General features: G+C 42.4%; 2 protein-coding genes across 5 annotated transcripts in view; one reads left to right on the top strand and one right to left on the bottom strand.

The window, feature by feature from the left end:
* GALK2 (galactokinase 2) overlaps positions 1-6,039 on the top strand; it is a 70,201-nt gene extending 64,162 nt beyond the window's left edge. For 3 of the 4 annotated variants that reach the window (XM_081888655.1, XM_081888656.1, XM_081888654.1), the window contains 2 exons: positions 186-387; positions 5,672-6,039. In XM_081888655.1, coding sequence (XP_081744781.1) covers positions 186-387; positions 5,672-5,879 — 410 coding nt within the window. In that variant the 3' untranslated portion in view covers positions 5,880-6,039. Of the gene's footprint in view, positions 1-185; positions 388-2,439; positions 2,576-5,671 lie in introns of all 4 variants that reach the window. The other variant, XR_014162900.1, reaches the window with a different exon arrangement.
* Positions 6,040-6,178: 139 nt separating this feature from the next.
* Positions 6,179-14,646, bottom strand: part of FAM227B (family with sequence similarity 227 member B) — a gene marked incomplete at its 5' end in the record, with an annotated part of 121,430 nt that continues 112,962 nt past the window's right edge. The window contains 4 exons of the mRNA XM_081887518.1: positions 6,179-6,384; positions 7,505-7,574; positions 9,773-9,847; positions 10,712-10,794. Of these exons, the coding sequence (XP_081743644.1) occupies positions 6,298-6,384; positions 7,505-7,574; positions 9,773-9,847; positions 10,712-10,794 (315 nt within the window). The 3' untranslated portion in view covers positions 6,179-6,297. The remainder of the gene's footprint in view (positions 6,385-7,504; positions 7,575-9,772; positions 9,848-10,711; positions 10,795-14,646) is intronic.

The raw sequence follows: 14,646 nt of genomic DNA, 5'->3' as shown, positions 1-14,646 counted from the left end.
TACAGTTTTTATACCAATACTGACATGACTGAAAGAAAGGAGAAACAAAATAGATAGGAAAATGTTGGATCACCTTTCTTACCAGTTTTCTCTGGAAGCCACATGACCACATCTGATAGCAATAAATCATACATCTTTCCATTTGTTCCTGCACTGAATATTTTTTTCTTGCTTTTTAAATTTAGTGACCACCTTTAAATTATACCAACGTGCTAAGCATGTGTACAGCGAAGCTGCCAGAGTCCTGGAGTTTAAGAAGATTTGTACAGAGGCACCTGAAGACGCAGTCCAGTTATTGGGGGATTTAATGAACCAGAGCCATGCCAGCTGCAAGGACTTATATGAGTGCAGCTGTCCTGAACTGAATCAGCTGGTGGACATCTGTCTGTAAGTTGCAAAGGCCATGGAAAGTGAACTTTCTTTTGAGCATGTGGGTTGGATTGCAGTGAATGTGCACCATAACATTAAGCTGTTTTTAAAAACTCTTACTGGTGCTCTAGGACAAGGGTGGGGAACCCATGACTTGCCAAACGTTGCTGAGCTACACCACCCATTATCTTTAACTATGCTGCTGGCTGCAGCGGATGGGAGTTGGAGTTCAACGTCTGGAGGGCTGCTGGCTTACCAGTTCTGCCCTAGGGCTTTGGTGCAGCAATAAAACTGCAAGCACATTTGCAAAGCTAAGCAGGATCCAGTATGGTTTCAAATTGGATGGAGAACCACATGTCAGAGTTCACAGAAAGCAGGGACTCTTGCCTCTACTTTTTTAGATATTTGGGGTCTAAAGCACAATTTAAATCTGGACCAGAATGCCAGGGTTTCAGAGAGGAGCCTTTTCCAGCCCTGCATGGATATACTGACGACCTTTTGCATGCATAGCATGTGTTCTACCACTGAGCAGTGGCTGTTCCCCAAATACAAGAGAAACATACTTGTATTTACAGCTCCTGACTTTCCCAACCTAGGAAAAAAGTTTGTTTACTTGTTTATTTTTGCTCCTTCCCTTTATTGTCTCGAGCAAGATCAAAACTCTTTCACATTAGGTGCTACACAAATTCATAGTAGGACAAAACTCCTTTACTGTGGATCATCCAGTAGCAACCCTCCAGAGAGGTTTTTAAATAGCATTTGCTGAAACCAAAACTAGCTCTCGCAAACAATCAGCTGCTCTTTCCATGATAGAAGAGAAGTGGTTGGTACATTTTGTTAATTTAAGAGAATACAATGAATTTTATGGCATCTGCTGCCCAGCTTCATCTAACACTTTTTCATGTGTAACTGTGTACAGCTAGTTGGTAATAGTTTGATCTAATATGCCAAGGCTGTCTTGGGCCAGTCTGAAACTCAGCACTCTAGAAAGAATCTAAACTATTTCATTATGGCCATATTGTATGGTTGTCATGCCACAAGTGTTTGGCAGAATGTGCTGGTGGTTTGGTGCACTAAGTAGCTAAGTAAAGGTTATTATCCTTCTTAGGCTATGCTATAAGAGTGTGAGGCCCTGGGGGGTTCCTGACTTGAAGTGCTGGCAACGTTTGTGGAAGAGACATTATTTCTGTATCCTCAAAGAGTGCAGGGACACTTGATACAGTAATGTAGAGCCTAGATACAGTGATTGCTTTCAAACCAGCTCACCATACAGATTATTCTACAGTTCCCTGCTCTAGGCTGATTTTGTGGCAGTGATGCTAATGGAATGCTACAAGGATTGCAGCCTAGGCATTAAAGCCGCAACCTAGCACATTTATAGAACCATATTGTTAGAATGGACCAAACAACAGCGAGACTCAGATATTCATAGCTGTGTACTTGACTGCAGTTTGTGTGTTTTTAAAGTGCAGATGGTTCCCAGAAGTGAGTTTCGCTGAAAGTCTTCAGTTGGCAATCGGTGGCTTGTTTCTTTGCATTTAATAATATAAAAAGCTGACATTGAGCTAAGCAAAGATATTTCTATTGTGATACTTATAGCATTGGCTTGCAGTGTTTCTAAGGATTGTCTCTGAAGGGAAATATTTGCCGAAGTGTTTGTCAGTCAACTGTGTCCTCAAGTGAGATTCAGAGAGCACCTTTCTCTGCCTATTTATTATATGTGTCTCTCCAGCAACACCCATTCCCTGTCTCCTTTGCCATGTTTATAAGCAGGCTGTTATGCAAGAGAATATAGCTATGTGATTTACTGGGTCAGTAATAAAACATACCAAAGGGGAAAGCTCCATGGTTTAAAGCAGATGCTATATTACTATATAATATAAAATTGGACCAAATGGCTATGAAGTGATCTCTCAGTTTGGCCCGTGGCCACTTTTAGCTCATGTGAGATATTTCAAAAGTCTGGGAATATCAATAGCCTAGATTATTGAGATAAAAAGTTTCCCAACATTTGGCAATTGTGGCCTGTCTCACTGTCAAAAGATGCAAAATCATTTCCTTGTTATTCAGGTCTTGATCCAAATCTACAAACAAATTAAAAAGAGCCAGACAAAGGATGAATTGTTTGTCCAGTTATCAGTGAGATCTCAGAAAATAATTTTGTCTAGAACTGTTTTACCTTGGGGCAGCCCAACCACTTATGCAGGTAGGTCCCAATAATCTGGTGCAATCTCTACCTTCCTTTAAATCCCAGATTTAAGACTTACTCCCTCCTCATCCTTTTAGAATCTCCTTACCTCCTAAACCAGGCTTCCTCAAACTCGGCACTCCAGATGTTTTGAGACTACACTTCCCATCATCCTGACCACTGGTCCTGCTAGCTAGGAATCATGGGAGTTGTAGGCCAAAAACATCTGGAGGGCCGAGTTTGAGGAAACCTGCCCTAAACTAAGGGCACCATAGGGTGCTACATGTCTGCCACTGCGTGCTGAGACTAACCACAGGGATGTTTTAAGCTTTAGAAACCCCAAGTCATAGAAAGCAATTACTGTATGTATCTAAGCTGTCTTCGCTATAGTCATAGGACAGGGGTGGCCAATCTGTAGTCCTCTAGATGTTTTTGGAATCCCAACTTCCTTCACCTGCAGTCAGCGATGATGGAAGTTGTAGTCCACTATCTGGAGGACCATAGGTTAGCTACCACTGCTCTACAGAGAGAATCAGTTCAGGCCTTGTGCCAAAGCATGGTTAAGGAAACCTAACTATGGTTTGGCATATTGTTTCAACTGACAAATGTTTTACAACCAGTCAGGAAACTTCAACCAGAAATGGAGATTTGAGATGAATTTGTAAATCATGGCTTGTGTCACCTATGGTTTGTGTTACGTCTGGATTGCAGCTGTTGAAGCTGCTTGTGGAAGCTGAGGAACTATAGCAATAGGTGTGCTGAGCAGATAAAAAATGAAAGCAGGAAGATGGTCAAAATCAATGTTTCCATGTACGTTTGGTAGCTCAAACTGTGGTATGGTAAGTGTGAATAATAGTTTGGTGTGATGTCTGAATTGAAATGGGATTCTTGCTCTATGACAAACCGGGAAGCTGAATAAAAATGAAGAATGGCCACAACCATATAAATCCCCTGTTTTATAAAATACCCATTAAGCAACACAGAAACTGATGGAGATGAGTAAGTGCCAATATGAACTGTGTGGTTATTAAGATTTCACTGAAGTAAGAGTGATACCAATTTTGGCAGCCACAATTAAACTGGTCAAGGAGATTTATGACAGGAAATGAATTGCATACAACTAAGAACACGTTGGTTCATTTTGCTCATGTCTCATTCAGAAGATATTTTATTTAAGTAATTATTGTATTTCATCCTGGATTGTTCCACTGATGACCGATATTTCCCCCCTGGCCTTTTATTGCCTGTCATTGATTTAAAAAGCTGACTAACAAAAACATTTGCTTGATATGGTTATGGTAATGGGTAGCAATTGCATATATTAAATGGCTTTTATACACAATCATAGCCAGCTGCTATGCATAGGTTTAAAAATCCTTCCTAAAACCCATGTGCCACAGCTTTGCTTGTGTCTATCAGATTTGCATCTCTTACAAGGTTTTGAACTGTGAAGCAGAATCTGCATATACAGATGTTTTTGGGTTTGCCAGCACATTTGGGTTTTCCTAAAGAGTTCCTGCCATATTTTTTTTAAAAAAGATTCATAATGGTGAGGGTTTGGAGTGCCAAAAGGCTTAGCCACTAATTGGTCAGCACTACATTTTTAAAAAATCCACAGAATAGATTTTGAGCTTCATGTCATTTTGCCCATTACTTGGAAAAAAGTGGTAGGAGTTATTAATAAAGGGAGACTTCTTGGAAATACCACCTTAAAAGAAATTTTTCTTCTGAGCTCAACAGCACTGCTCTAAGTCAAGAGGAATTACTTCAAATTACTTCAAATTGCTAGATGGAGGAGACAAAACAGCGCAGTCTCTGGCACTGAGAAGGGGAACTCTCCTGTGAACTCTTACTCTGGTTGGCCAGCCCCTTTGTGGCCTGGTTCAGCCTGGGACTAATGCATGAGTTTCACTTTAACCCAACTCTTAAGTCCCATCATCATTTTCCCTGGTCAAGAATGAAAACGGGGAATGGGTTAACAACACCGAGCCTTTGCTCCAAATCACCTCGCTAAATACCAGCTGCAAACTGCAATAACACACCTCCCCAGGTTCTGGGGTTCTTTATATAATAATGCAACTATTATTCGAACAAGCGTCATTCCCCTTTTGGAATATCAATTTACCATGCTTCACAAAGGCAAGCCAAAACCTTGACTGGTCCAATCTCAGCATTGTTTTAGATAGCAAATACATAGTATGCATTTTTAACAACAACAACAACCCCTAATGCTGAGTGATTAAAGTGTTTGGATATTCTCTGAATGACACAACATTCCCTTTTCCTGCCTGTTGCTATAAATGGAAGGAGCAGCTGAATCTTGAAAAGCGTGAGGTGCCTCATCCTGATGAGCAGAACTGTTCGGCATCTGCACTTTACCAGATTTGGAAATTTATATTATGACTACCAACTGGGCATAAACTAAAGGATCTTTGCTGACGAATGCTGGTAAACAAAATGACATATTACTTCTGCTTCCCCCTCAGTGCTTACTTATATAAATGCTCTAAAACACTACAAAGGATGGATGTATTTGAAAATGATAAATAAATTAATCCAAAAACTGAGCAGAAAAAAATGCCTGAAAAAAGTGATTGTGAATAACTTTGCCTTCTATGCAGACAGGAACTTTTAAGCATCTGGTTGGCAACAAAGCTTTAATAGGTTTAATTTAATAAAGGCCTGTTGGCTGTGCTCACTGTCTTTGATACACCTTTCCTCAGCAACCAGAGGCCTTTCGGTGCAATATAAGTCATCTGTTCTCCAAGACATAGGCATAGAAGAATGAGCAAATGTGGTTCATTCATGACCTCTCTTAATATTCACGCTGGAGAGGTTAAGGAGCCCCCTGCCTGTGCATTGGCTTCCCTGGCTGAAGCAGGCATAACAAGCGATTAGGTTGTGGTGGGGACCAGATGGGAAGCCCTTCAAAACTGAATTAAGCACCCCGCCACCCTGTTCACAGTTACCTCTTCCTACTCTAAGCGTCTAAAAATGAGATGAATTCAAGGCACTTAAGCGCACTGTGTTCAAGTGGGCATGTTGCATGCGACACACACTCTCCGTTTGACTTACGGCTTCGAAAATCTGTTTGCTTGCTTTTTGTTCTTCTAGGCAATTTGGAGCCATTGGGTCGCGCCTGACGGGAGCAGGATGGGGTGGCTGCACTGTGTCAATGGTTCCTGTGGAGAAGCTGGAGAGTTTCCTAGCACATGTGAAAGAGGCTTACTATAAAAACAATAACCAGAGGTTAGCGCTGGGAGGAAACAGCCTATTTGCTACCAACCCTGGTGGTGGAGCGACAATTTTTCTGGAGTCCTAAAGGATGTCAGTTTTTTAAAGGAATAATCTGGGGCACTGTGAAGTTGGCAGGACTTCCTATGCTACAGTAAACAAATCATTTGTTTTTATTATAATGAGCAATGTTCATTATTAGAATGCATTTTGAAAAATAATTGTAATAAAATTAAGAGTTCTATTAATTGTTGTAATGGATTTTTCCTGCAGAACTTATGCTTCTAAAAGAGATCATCCAAAACACTGATTTCTGTCTGGACTTTACAAAACTTTATTTGCCAAAACCTATTAATGTAAGAGAAAGAAATGAATCAGATTCAAAAATTTTAAATGCTGCTCTGTCTTTCTTTATTGACTTGAAGATAGAAGCGTATTTAATATCAAGTATGTCACCAAGCTTAATACAAGGAATGAATCGGGTAGCTTTTGTTACATGCATCTTACTAAGGGAGGTCTTCAGCTGCTGAACTCACAGTGGATGCGGATGTAGATGCGGATGTGGATGTAGAATGGCATGGCTTTGGGGTTTCCTGTTCAAACAAAACACCAGAATGAACTGTTGAATTAAGTGGAGAAAATAACCTGGCATGTGAAGTGGGGGTTGGGATCTGGCTCAGTGCAATGGACCTTGTACACTTTTTGTGGGATTTATCAGCAGAGCTGAAGCCTCCTCTGGCTCCATCATGCTTCCTTCTCCCACATACTCAGGGCAGAGATTCTCTCACCACTGGGATAAGACATAATCAGCAGCTGCAATGCACAGTTCTCAAGGCGGGCCACCTCTTGATGTCTAGGACTGGCTATCCTAACTAAGAGCAGGTTCTCCTAGCACATAAGAGACCATCCCCAGAGTTAGCAAGGGCTGGAGAAAATGGAATGAGGACCAGGCAGTTAGTGAAATTCTCCTGCCATTTCTAACTTTGCCTTTCCATCTTAAGGGGTACCCTCAAAAACTATTTCCTGCAACAGACACCCACCCCTGGACACAAGTGAAATTCTTCTGGCCTTACAGTTAAATGCCCAGAGAAACCCACAGAAGGGGCTGGTGCCCACCTTCTACAGCCTTCGTGAGTCAGAGGTTGTATGCTCAGTTTCAGTGTGCAAAAGCAGCAGGAGAAGAGAGCTGAGCCTGATCATTTTGGGGTGGGGATCAGTCCGTTGTGGTACTTGTAGGCTAACAACAGCTACCAGCCCAGTGACTGGGACAATTAGAAGCTGACTAGAGGAACCCAGAAATCCAAACCAATGCTGCAGATGGACTTCACATATTGATGCTGCGGGAAATACTAAATTGAGGTTGCTGCATCTCTGGGCAGTTAAAACCTGAATAGATTACTTCAGACATAACTGATCATTTTAAAATTGGTGGGAAGGAAGAACTCTCATGTCCTTCAGAAATTCAGTGGAGGTGCTAAAGGATGGACCTGAATCCAAAAGTGGGTCAAAGATGCTGAGTGGGCTTTGGAGATGGTGCTTTCACCTTTTGCCTGCCCAGATGAAGAACAGGGAGACTTGAGTGTATGACTGGTATTGAATGGAACAGGTAGGAAAAGCACAATCTTCTGGCCAACTTTAGTAGGTTTTCCACTCTTTATCCAGGCCACAAGATTTACTTAAAAACTGAAAATGGAGATCTCAAAAGTGACATACCCTTTGGCTTATAAAGCTCTCTGTTTGCAGCCTTGATTCAGTACGCTTCTTAGTGATGGTTGCCAACATCCTAAGAAAAGAATAGAGGACATAGTATGATTCAGTAGAATTTAGCTCTGTGTTTCAGGGGCCCCTCTTGTCGCTGCTGCACTTTTGTAGAAAACCACAAAGTCCCTCCTACTTTAGTCTGGCCAAAGTGACATTCCATTTCATCTGTCTGAATTTCTAGCATATAGGGCAAGCAAACACAATGTGCTGTTTTCTTCAAAGTTCATGTGCTACAGGGTGAACTATGTCCCATATATATGCCTGTCTTTATGACTAGAACATAACACTTCTTGAATCTTATAAATCAGGAGAAGTGAATAATCTAACACTTCAACTGTTTTCAACATACCAATAAAAACGAGTCTGCCACCATCTGGAATTTAGGATTCACCTCTGCCAGCTCATGTGTTAAATTCCATTTCTCCTACACTCAACTTTTGGCCCACATTGTTGTTATTTTTATTATTATTTTGGAACATTTTAGAAATTGAATAGGCTATGGAAGCTGGTGCAGAGTTCATATCTCCATTAGCAAAAATTTGCACCTTGTAAGGGACATTTCTTTGCTTACTTATTGTTCTTATACCCCAGCCTTCTTCCCGCTGAAGCCCAGGATAGCTAACCATATTAAAACAAAATAAAATCTCACAAAACAATTACAGTTGTCAACCATCCATTAACAGGCCTCAAAGACATTGGGTTGCATACAACATTAGCCCTACTGAGAGTAGACCCATGGAAAATAATGGAAATAGCAATGGAAAATAATGGAAATAACTAACAAATATATTAATTTAAATGGGTTTACTGTGAGTAGAACTTAGTTGGATGCAACCCAATGGACAAGAAATTATTCCTCTTAATGTGTGTGCAGCTAGCTAACAAAGGCCTGGCAGTTTTAAGCTGATGCCTAATTGTTAACTGTGTGAGGGACAACCGACTCTCCGATAGGAGGGGATTCCATTAGTGAGGGGGGCACTACAGAGAAAGACTGCCACATGCCATGCCCCCAGGCCTTGCCCACTGACACCACCACTAGGGTCTCCCCTGAAGACCTTAGAACTTGGGCTGGAAGGTATTGTTGGAGGTGCTCCTCTAAGTATTTGGCCTCAAATCATATAGGACCTTGTAGACCAGAACTAACGTCTTGAATTGGGCCTGGTGGCCAACAAGGGGCCAGTATAGAGTTCTAAGTATTGGTCTTGGTGCTCCATGTAACAGACTGGCAGTGACATTCTGTACTAGCTGCAGACTCCAGAGCATCTTCAAGGTAGTCTCTCACACAGCACATTGCAGTGTGTTGGTTGGCCCCAGTCTGTCTCAGTAGGAAACAGAAAAGTGCGTATTGGACAAGCGTACTGGCAAGGCAGTGTCAAAAACGGCATTATAATTTGAATCCCTAATGCCAAGTTGTCCCGATCCAAGAATGGTCAGGGCTGGGTATAAGCACTCCTTAAAGATTCCTGCTTTGCAGGGGGTTGAACTAGATGATCCTTGTGGTTCCTTTCCAACTCTACAATTCTAGGATGCTTATCACAAAGGCCACCTGGGTCTCCAACAACAGCCTGGAATCGAAGGAGTGCTCCCATGCTACAACCCTGATCCTGCAGGGGGAGTGCTGCTCTATCCAGAATAGGCTGACTCCCTAATGGCTGTGCCTGGGAACTACCTGTCCATAGCACTTCCAGCTTGCTAGCATTCAGCTTCAGACCTATTTTGCCTCCAGTCTTAACAACGTCTGTTGTTCACCGCTTAGAGAAATTCTTTTATGAGTGAGCGGTATACAAATTTACTAAATACACATTATCTGGGAGGGGGTGGGTGGGCAAACTGATTTTGCACTTATCTAGTCTGGCCCTCAGTTCCCTATGAAGAAGGATATAGAGTTTGGCAACAGAACTCATGCATTTCTAGCTGATGACATTAAGGGGCAACCCTGTCAGATGGGGTACAAATAATAAAATCAATCATCATTATCCCTCAACTGCCTTCACTTTTAAGTAGTGTAGCATGTCCCAAAAGTAAGATATAATTAACAGCACACCTATACACGTCTAACTCAGATGCCAGTCCCATTTAATTCAATGGAACTTACCTCCAGGTTAGAGATCAACTAGTCAGAGCCGAATCATTTGGCCCTGGCCATTATGTTACTTACATTCCTAAAGATAAGAGAGCCTTAACCTTTTGCTACATAAAAAAATATAGTTAAAAGCAAACCTCTTGTATATTCTGTTAACTTTTTTTCTCTGGCGTTGTAAATGTGCTAGTTCATCAGCACACTTATGTTCAAAACTGAAAAGCAAAGCCATATGCATGACACACTTGCAATGTTATCCATAAGAACACACACACACACTTTCACTCACCCCACTGCTTAAAATAAATAAAAAGCAAATATGGAGTTGTACATGAAATGCAGCAGCTTATCTCTGCTTTTCCAGTAAGTTTGCTTGGAAACCCAGCATTCCTCAAATCATTTGCTGCTGAGTAGCCCTGAAAGAGTGCCATTGAACAAGCGTTTTCTGGAGGGTGATCAGCATTGAGGATTGCAGCTATAGACATCTGCTACTCGTTATATGAAAATGAACAACTTGCACTGCCAAGAGTGACCAAAGTACCTGGGTGTCTGCAAGCTTATTGTGCAAGTTCATTGCTTCTCCTGAATATGTAGTTTAGCATTAAAACATTGCTCAGGTTAGATTAGGAACATTAGTGGCAGATACCGTATTTTTTTGCTCTGTAAGACTCACTTTTTCCCTCCTAAAAAGTAAGGGGAAATGTGTGTGCGTCTTATGGAGCGAATGCAGGCTGCGCAGCTATCCCAGAAGCCAGAACAGCAAGAGGGATTGCTGCTTTCACTGTGCAGCGATCCCTCTTGCTGTTCTGGCTTCTGAGATTCAGAATATTTTTTTTCTTGTTTTCCTCCTCCAAAAACTAGGTGCGTTTTGTGGTCTGGTGCGTCTTATAGAGCGAATAATATGGTAATTCATAGAGCGCATAGTGGGAGTGACTAAGGCAGTGCAATATGCCTTTGCCTTTTTGCTGCCTGGCAAGAAATCTAATTCATGCCATCCTCACGTGAGGTCCCCAAAGTACCCTCCAATTGTACACAGAGATTTTTTCAAAGTAAAGACAGTTGCTTAATGAATGCAATACTTAAGAAAATCGTTGTGCCGTTTTTCTGCAAATTTTTGACTTTCTTCAATAGCATCTCTGTATGTTGGAGAAGCTGGTGTGCTGTTATTGCAGTCAAGGGAAAATATGTTGATTTTTCAGGCTTGTCTTCCTTGTTAACATTTATTTATAAGGCCAAGCTACAAAATCTACAACAAGCAAACATACATCTGTGAATTAAGCATGAGTTAAGCAGACAGTCAAAGAAGAGAAACCATCAAGAAATTGTGGCAGCCTGGTCTTATATACAATAGTTAAAATAAGGATATGAGTCAAGCATAAAAGTACCAGATTTTCTATAAGGTTGGAGATACTGAGAGCATTGAATACTGAAATATTGAATATTGAAAATGCTAAGTATATTGAGAATACTAAAAATACTGAGAGTGGTATCTTAAAGCAGAGAGAAAAAGGCATATTATATTTTGCTGTTCCAATAATTCATGAATAGAGCTCGTTTTTCAATAAATTTATAATTCTGTTTATTTTATTTGGCTCTGAAATGAAATGTTAGTTTCCTTTTTCTTTCTTTCCAAAAGCCGTTCTGTGACGGAAGGTGGTGTTGACATTTTCCACTGTCACTCTAGAGACAAATACTTCCGGTGTTTTATGAAGCCCAACACAAGTTGTAAATCAACGTGTTGCATTTATTTCTTTAAATGGCACAATAGTATCATTTTGTGGGGGCTCAGTGCGCTGAGCAAGTATTTCCTCCCAGTGATGACTGGCACCCGCTGGGACTGGTTTGTTGCCATGCTCTCCGCTGCAGAATTCTACAAGGGCAGCACAGAAACTAAGGAGGAAGAAGCTGACAGTACTAATTCCAGGGCTGGTTGCAAGTAAGAAGGCAGGCAGGTGGGGGCTGGATGAGGTTGTTGGGGCAGGGCACCTTTGGCCTAACAGACTAGCCTCCCCTGCTTTGTCTTAATAATCCCATAAAGGTAAAGGGGACCCCTGACCATTAGGTCCAGTCGTGGCCGACTCTGGGGTTGCGACACTCATCTCGCTTTATTGGCCGAGGAAGCCGGCGTACAGCTTCTAGGTCATGTGGCCAGCAGGACTAAGCCACTTCTGGCGAACCAGAGCAGCGCACGGAAACGCCATTTACCTTCTCGCCCATTTACCTATTTATCGACTTGCACTTGGACATGCTTTTGAACTGCTAGGTTGGCAGGAGCAGGGACCGAGCAACGGGAGCTCACCCCGTCGCGGGGATTCGACCAGCCGACCTTCTGATTGGCAAGCCCTAGGCTCTGTGGTTTAGACCACAGCGCCACCCGCGTCCCATAAAACCAGAAAATGTGGAAGAGGGCCTGCTTTTATTGGATTCCACAGGAACATAAAGAGCTGGTTTATCTTAAAATTAATAATAATAATAATAATAATAATAATAATAATAATAATTATTATTATTATTATTATTATTATTATTATTATTTATTTATACCCTGCCCATCTGGCTGGGTTTCCCCAGCCACTCTGGGCGGCTTCCAGCAAAACACCAAAATACAATAACCTATTAAACATTAAAAACTTCCCTAAACAGGGCTGCCTTCAGATGTCTTCTAAAAGTTTGGTAGTTATTTTTCTCTTTGACATCTGGTGGGAGGGCGTTCCACAGCGCGGGTGCCACTACTGAGAAGGCCCTCTGCCTGGTTCCCTGTAACTTGGCTTCTCGCAGCGAGGGAACCGCCAGAAGGCCCTCGGCGCTGGACCTCAATGTCCGGGCAGAACGATGGAGATGGAGACGCTCCTTCAGGTATACTGGGCTAAGGCCGTTTATACCATATACGGAGGTATAAATCAGAGCTGGTGGCATGAATACGTTGGCATGAATATGAGCTTAATATTCCTTCCTTCGAGGAAACTAGAGAGAAAAAATTTGCACATGCATGGGCAGAATTTCTACTAAAGATTATTTAGTAGAAATTATTTAGTGGCAATGTAGTATTTCATTACAGATTTACATTTTCCTTTTAAGAAAAGGAAATATGCCCCATTCTGCAGATTCTCCTAGGAAAGTCCCAATGAAATGCTTGAGGCAATGACTGCGGGGCAGCAGTTCCCATTAACATGGCTGGGAGTGGCCGAAGCAGCGAAGTCCAAGCCAATAGGACAGGCACCTGCGCATGTTCCGACAGTGCTCTTTCAAAACTCCCATTCATGTCGCGGGTCCTGTGCAGAAAGACTTCTACAAGATTGGTCTGTTTGTCTTCCAGAAGAATAATATACAAAGCATTATGATGCATTTTTAAGCAAAGCCTCGGGGGGGAAACTACAAGCGTCTGCATAAAATTGCTTCAATCTACCTAAATATTATTGTTTCTTTATACCAGTGGTGCATAACGCAAACCACGCCAAGGACCACTTTTACGTTTTTTATTAACCCGAGAGAGATGCGCCAGTATGTAAACCATAGAAAAAACATTTTTCTTACAATTTAATAATTTTCTTTTCAATCCATTCTGTTAACCTCCTTTCCTCTGGGTCCCATAGCATACTCTTTCCTCTCCTCTCCCACCACAGCTCTTTCTGATCTGAGCCGTTCTCCATTAAGTCTCCTTAGCTCTCTCTGGACAGCTGAAGACAGGTCTGCAGTTGCTTCTTTCATGGTTTGGGGTGGCCATTGGGCAAGATGCTCTCAGAAAGATCCACCTCTTCCTCCTTCTCCTCCCCACCACTGCTGCTCACCTTTTCCTCTGGGCTCAACCCACAGTACAGTGGTACCTTGGTTCTCGAACCTAATCCTTTCCACGAGTCTGTTTGACTCCTGAAATGGTTTGAAAACCAAGGGGCGGCTTCCAATTGGCTGCAGGAGCTTCCTGCACTCAATTGGATGCTGTGGAAGCCACGTCAGATGTTCAGCTTCCGAAAAATGTTCACAAACCAGAATACTTACTTCCAGGTTTGCGGCATTTGGGAGCCAAGCTGTTTGAGTACCAAGATACCACTGTAAAAGGCGAAAGATTTATACGATCTGAAGAGAAACCAGAGTATCCAAGATACCACTGTACAGTGGTACCTCAGGTTAAGAACTTAATTCGTTCCAGAGGTCTTTTCTTAACCTGAAACTGTACTTAACCTGAAGCACCACTTTAGCTAATGGGGCCTCCCGCTGCTGCTGCGCTGCCGGAGCATGATTTCTGTTCTCATCCTGAAGCAAAGTTCTTAACCCGAGGTACTATTTCTGGGTTAGCGGAGTCTGTAACCTGAAGTGTCTGTAACCTGAAGCATATGTAACCCGAGGTACCACTGTACTTTCTTACTACTATTTGGGCATGCACAGTCTGCTCTACCAGGGGCGAAACTAGGTTTTATTTCACCTGGGTCACAGACCCATTTGGCACCCCCACAAATGCATTTGCCTACACACATACTGTGGCTGGGAGCCTCAATGGCATCCCTCTGGAGGCTTCGCCTGGGACAAAAATCCTAGCTATCCACCCCCCAATAGCTACAGGTCCGCTCTACCTGTGTGAAGGAAGCCAGCGGGGGAGAAGGGGACTTGTGTACAGTGTTCAAAACTTCCATTGTTCTAGGCACATTATGCGACAGAGAGTTCCATTAGCACCAGCAATTTCTGAGCTCTGGGCGCAGCACTGTGCCTAGGATTTCAGAGCGGAAGGAAAGGAGGTCCTTTTTCTGCCTCCCCATTTCCATATATATATAAAAGCGTGCCTAGACATTCCATTGTTGCACCTATAGCCTAGGCTTAAGGTGCCATTTAGTTCCTAGCTTTCATATCTCAGTTTCTAACACTGCTCTTGTATGCGGAGCAATGCGCCAGGGTGAAAGAGTGAAAGAGATGATGGGGAACTGGGTCATCTCCTATGTGATTGGTCTCCTCTGTGAAATCAGTTGGGAATCTGAATTTAAAGCCTGGAGGCATGTGGAACCTTAGTTTTAACGGGAAGCTC

The sequence above is a fragment of the Podarcis melisellensis genome, assembly GCF_964234715.1.
Source record: "Podarcis melisellensis genome assembly, chromosome: 14".
NCBI lineage: Eukaryota > Metazoa > Chordata > Lepidosauria > Squamata > Lacertidae > Podarcis > Podarcis melisellensis.
The sequence above is the reverse complement of the archived record's forward strand: the minus strand, read 5'-3'. Positions and strand labels throughout refer to the sequence as shown.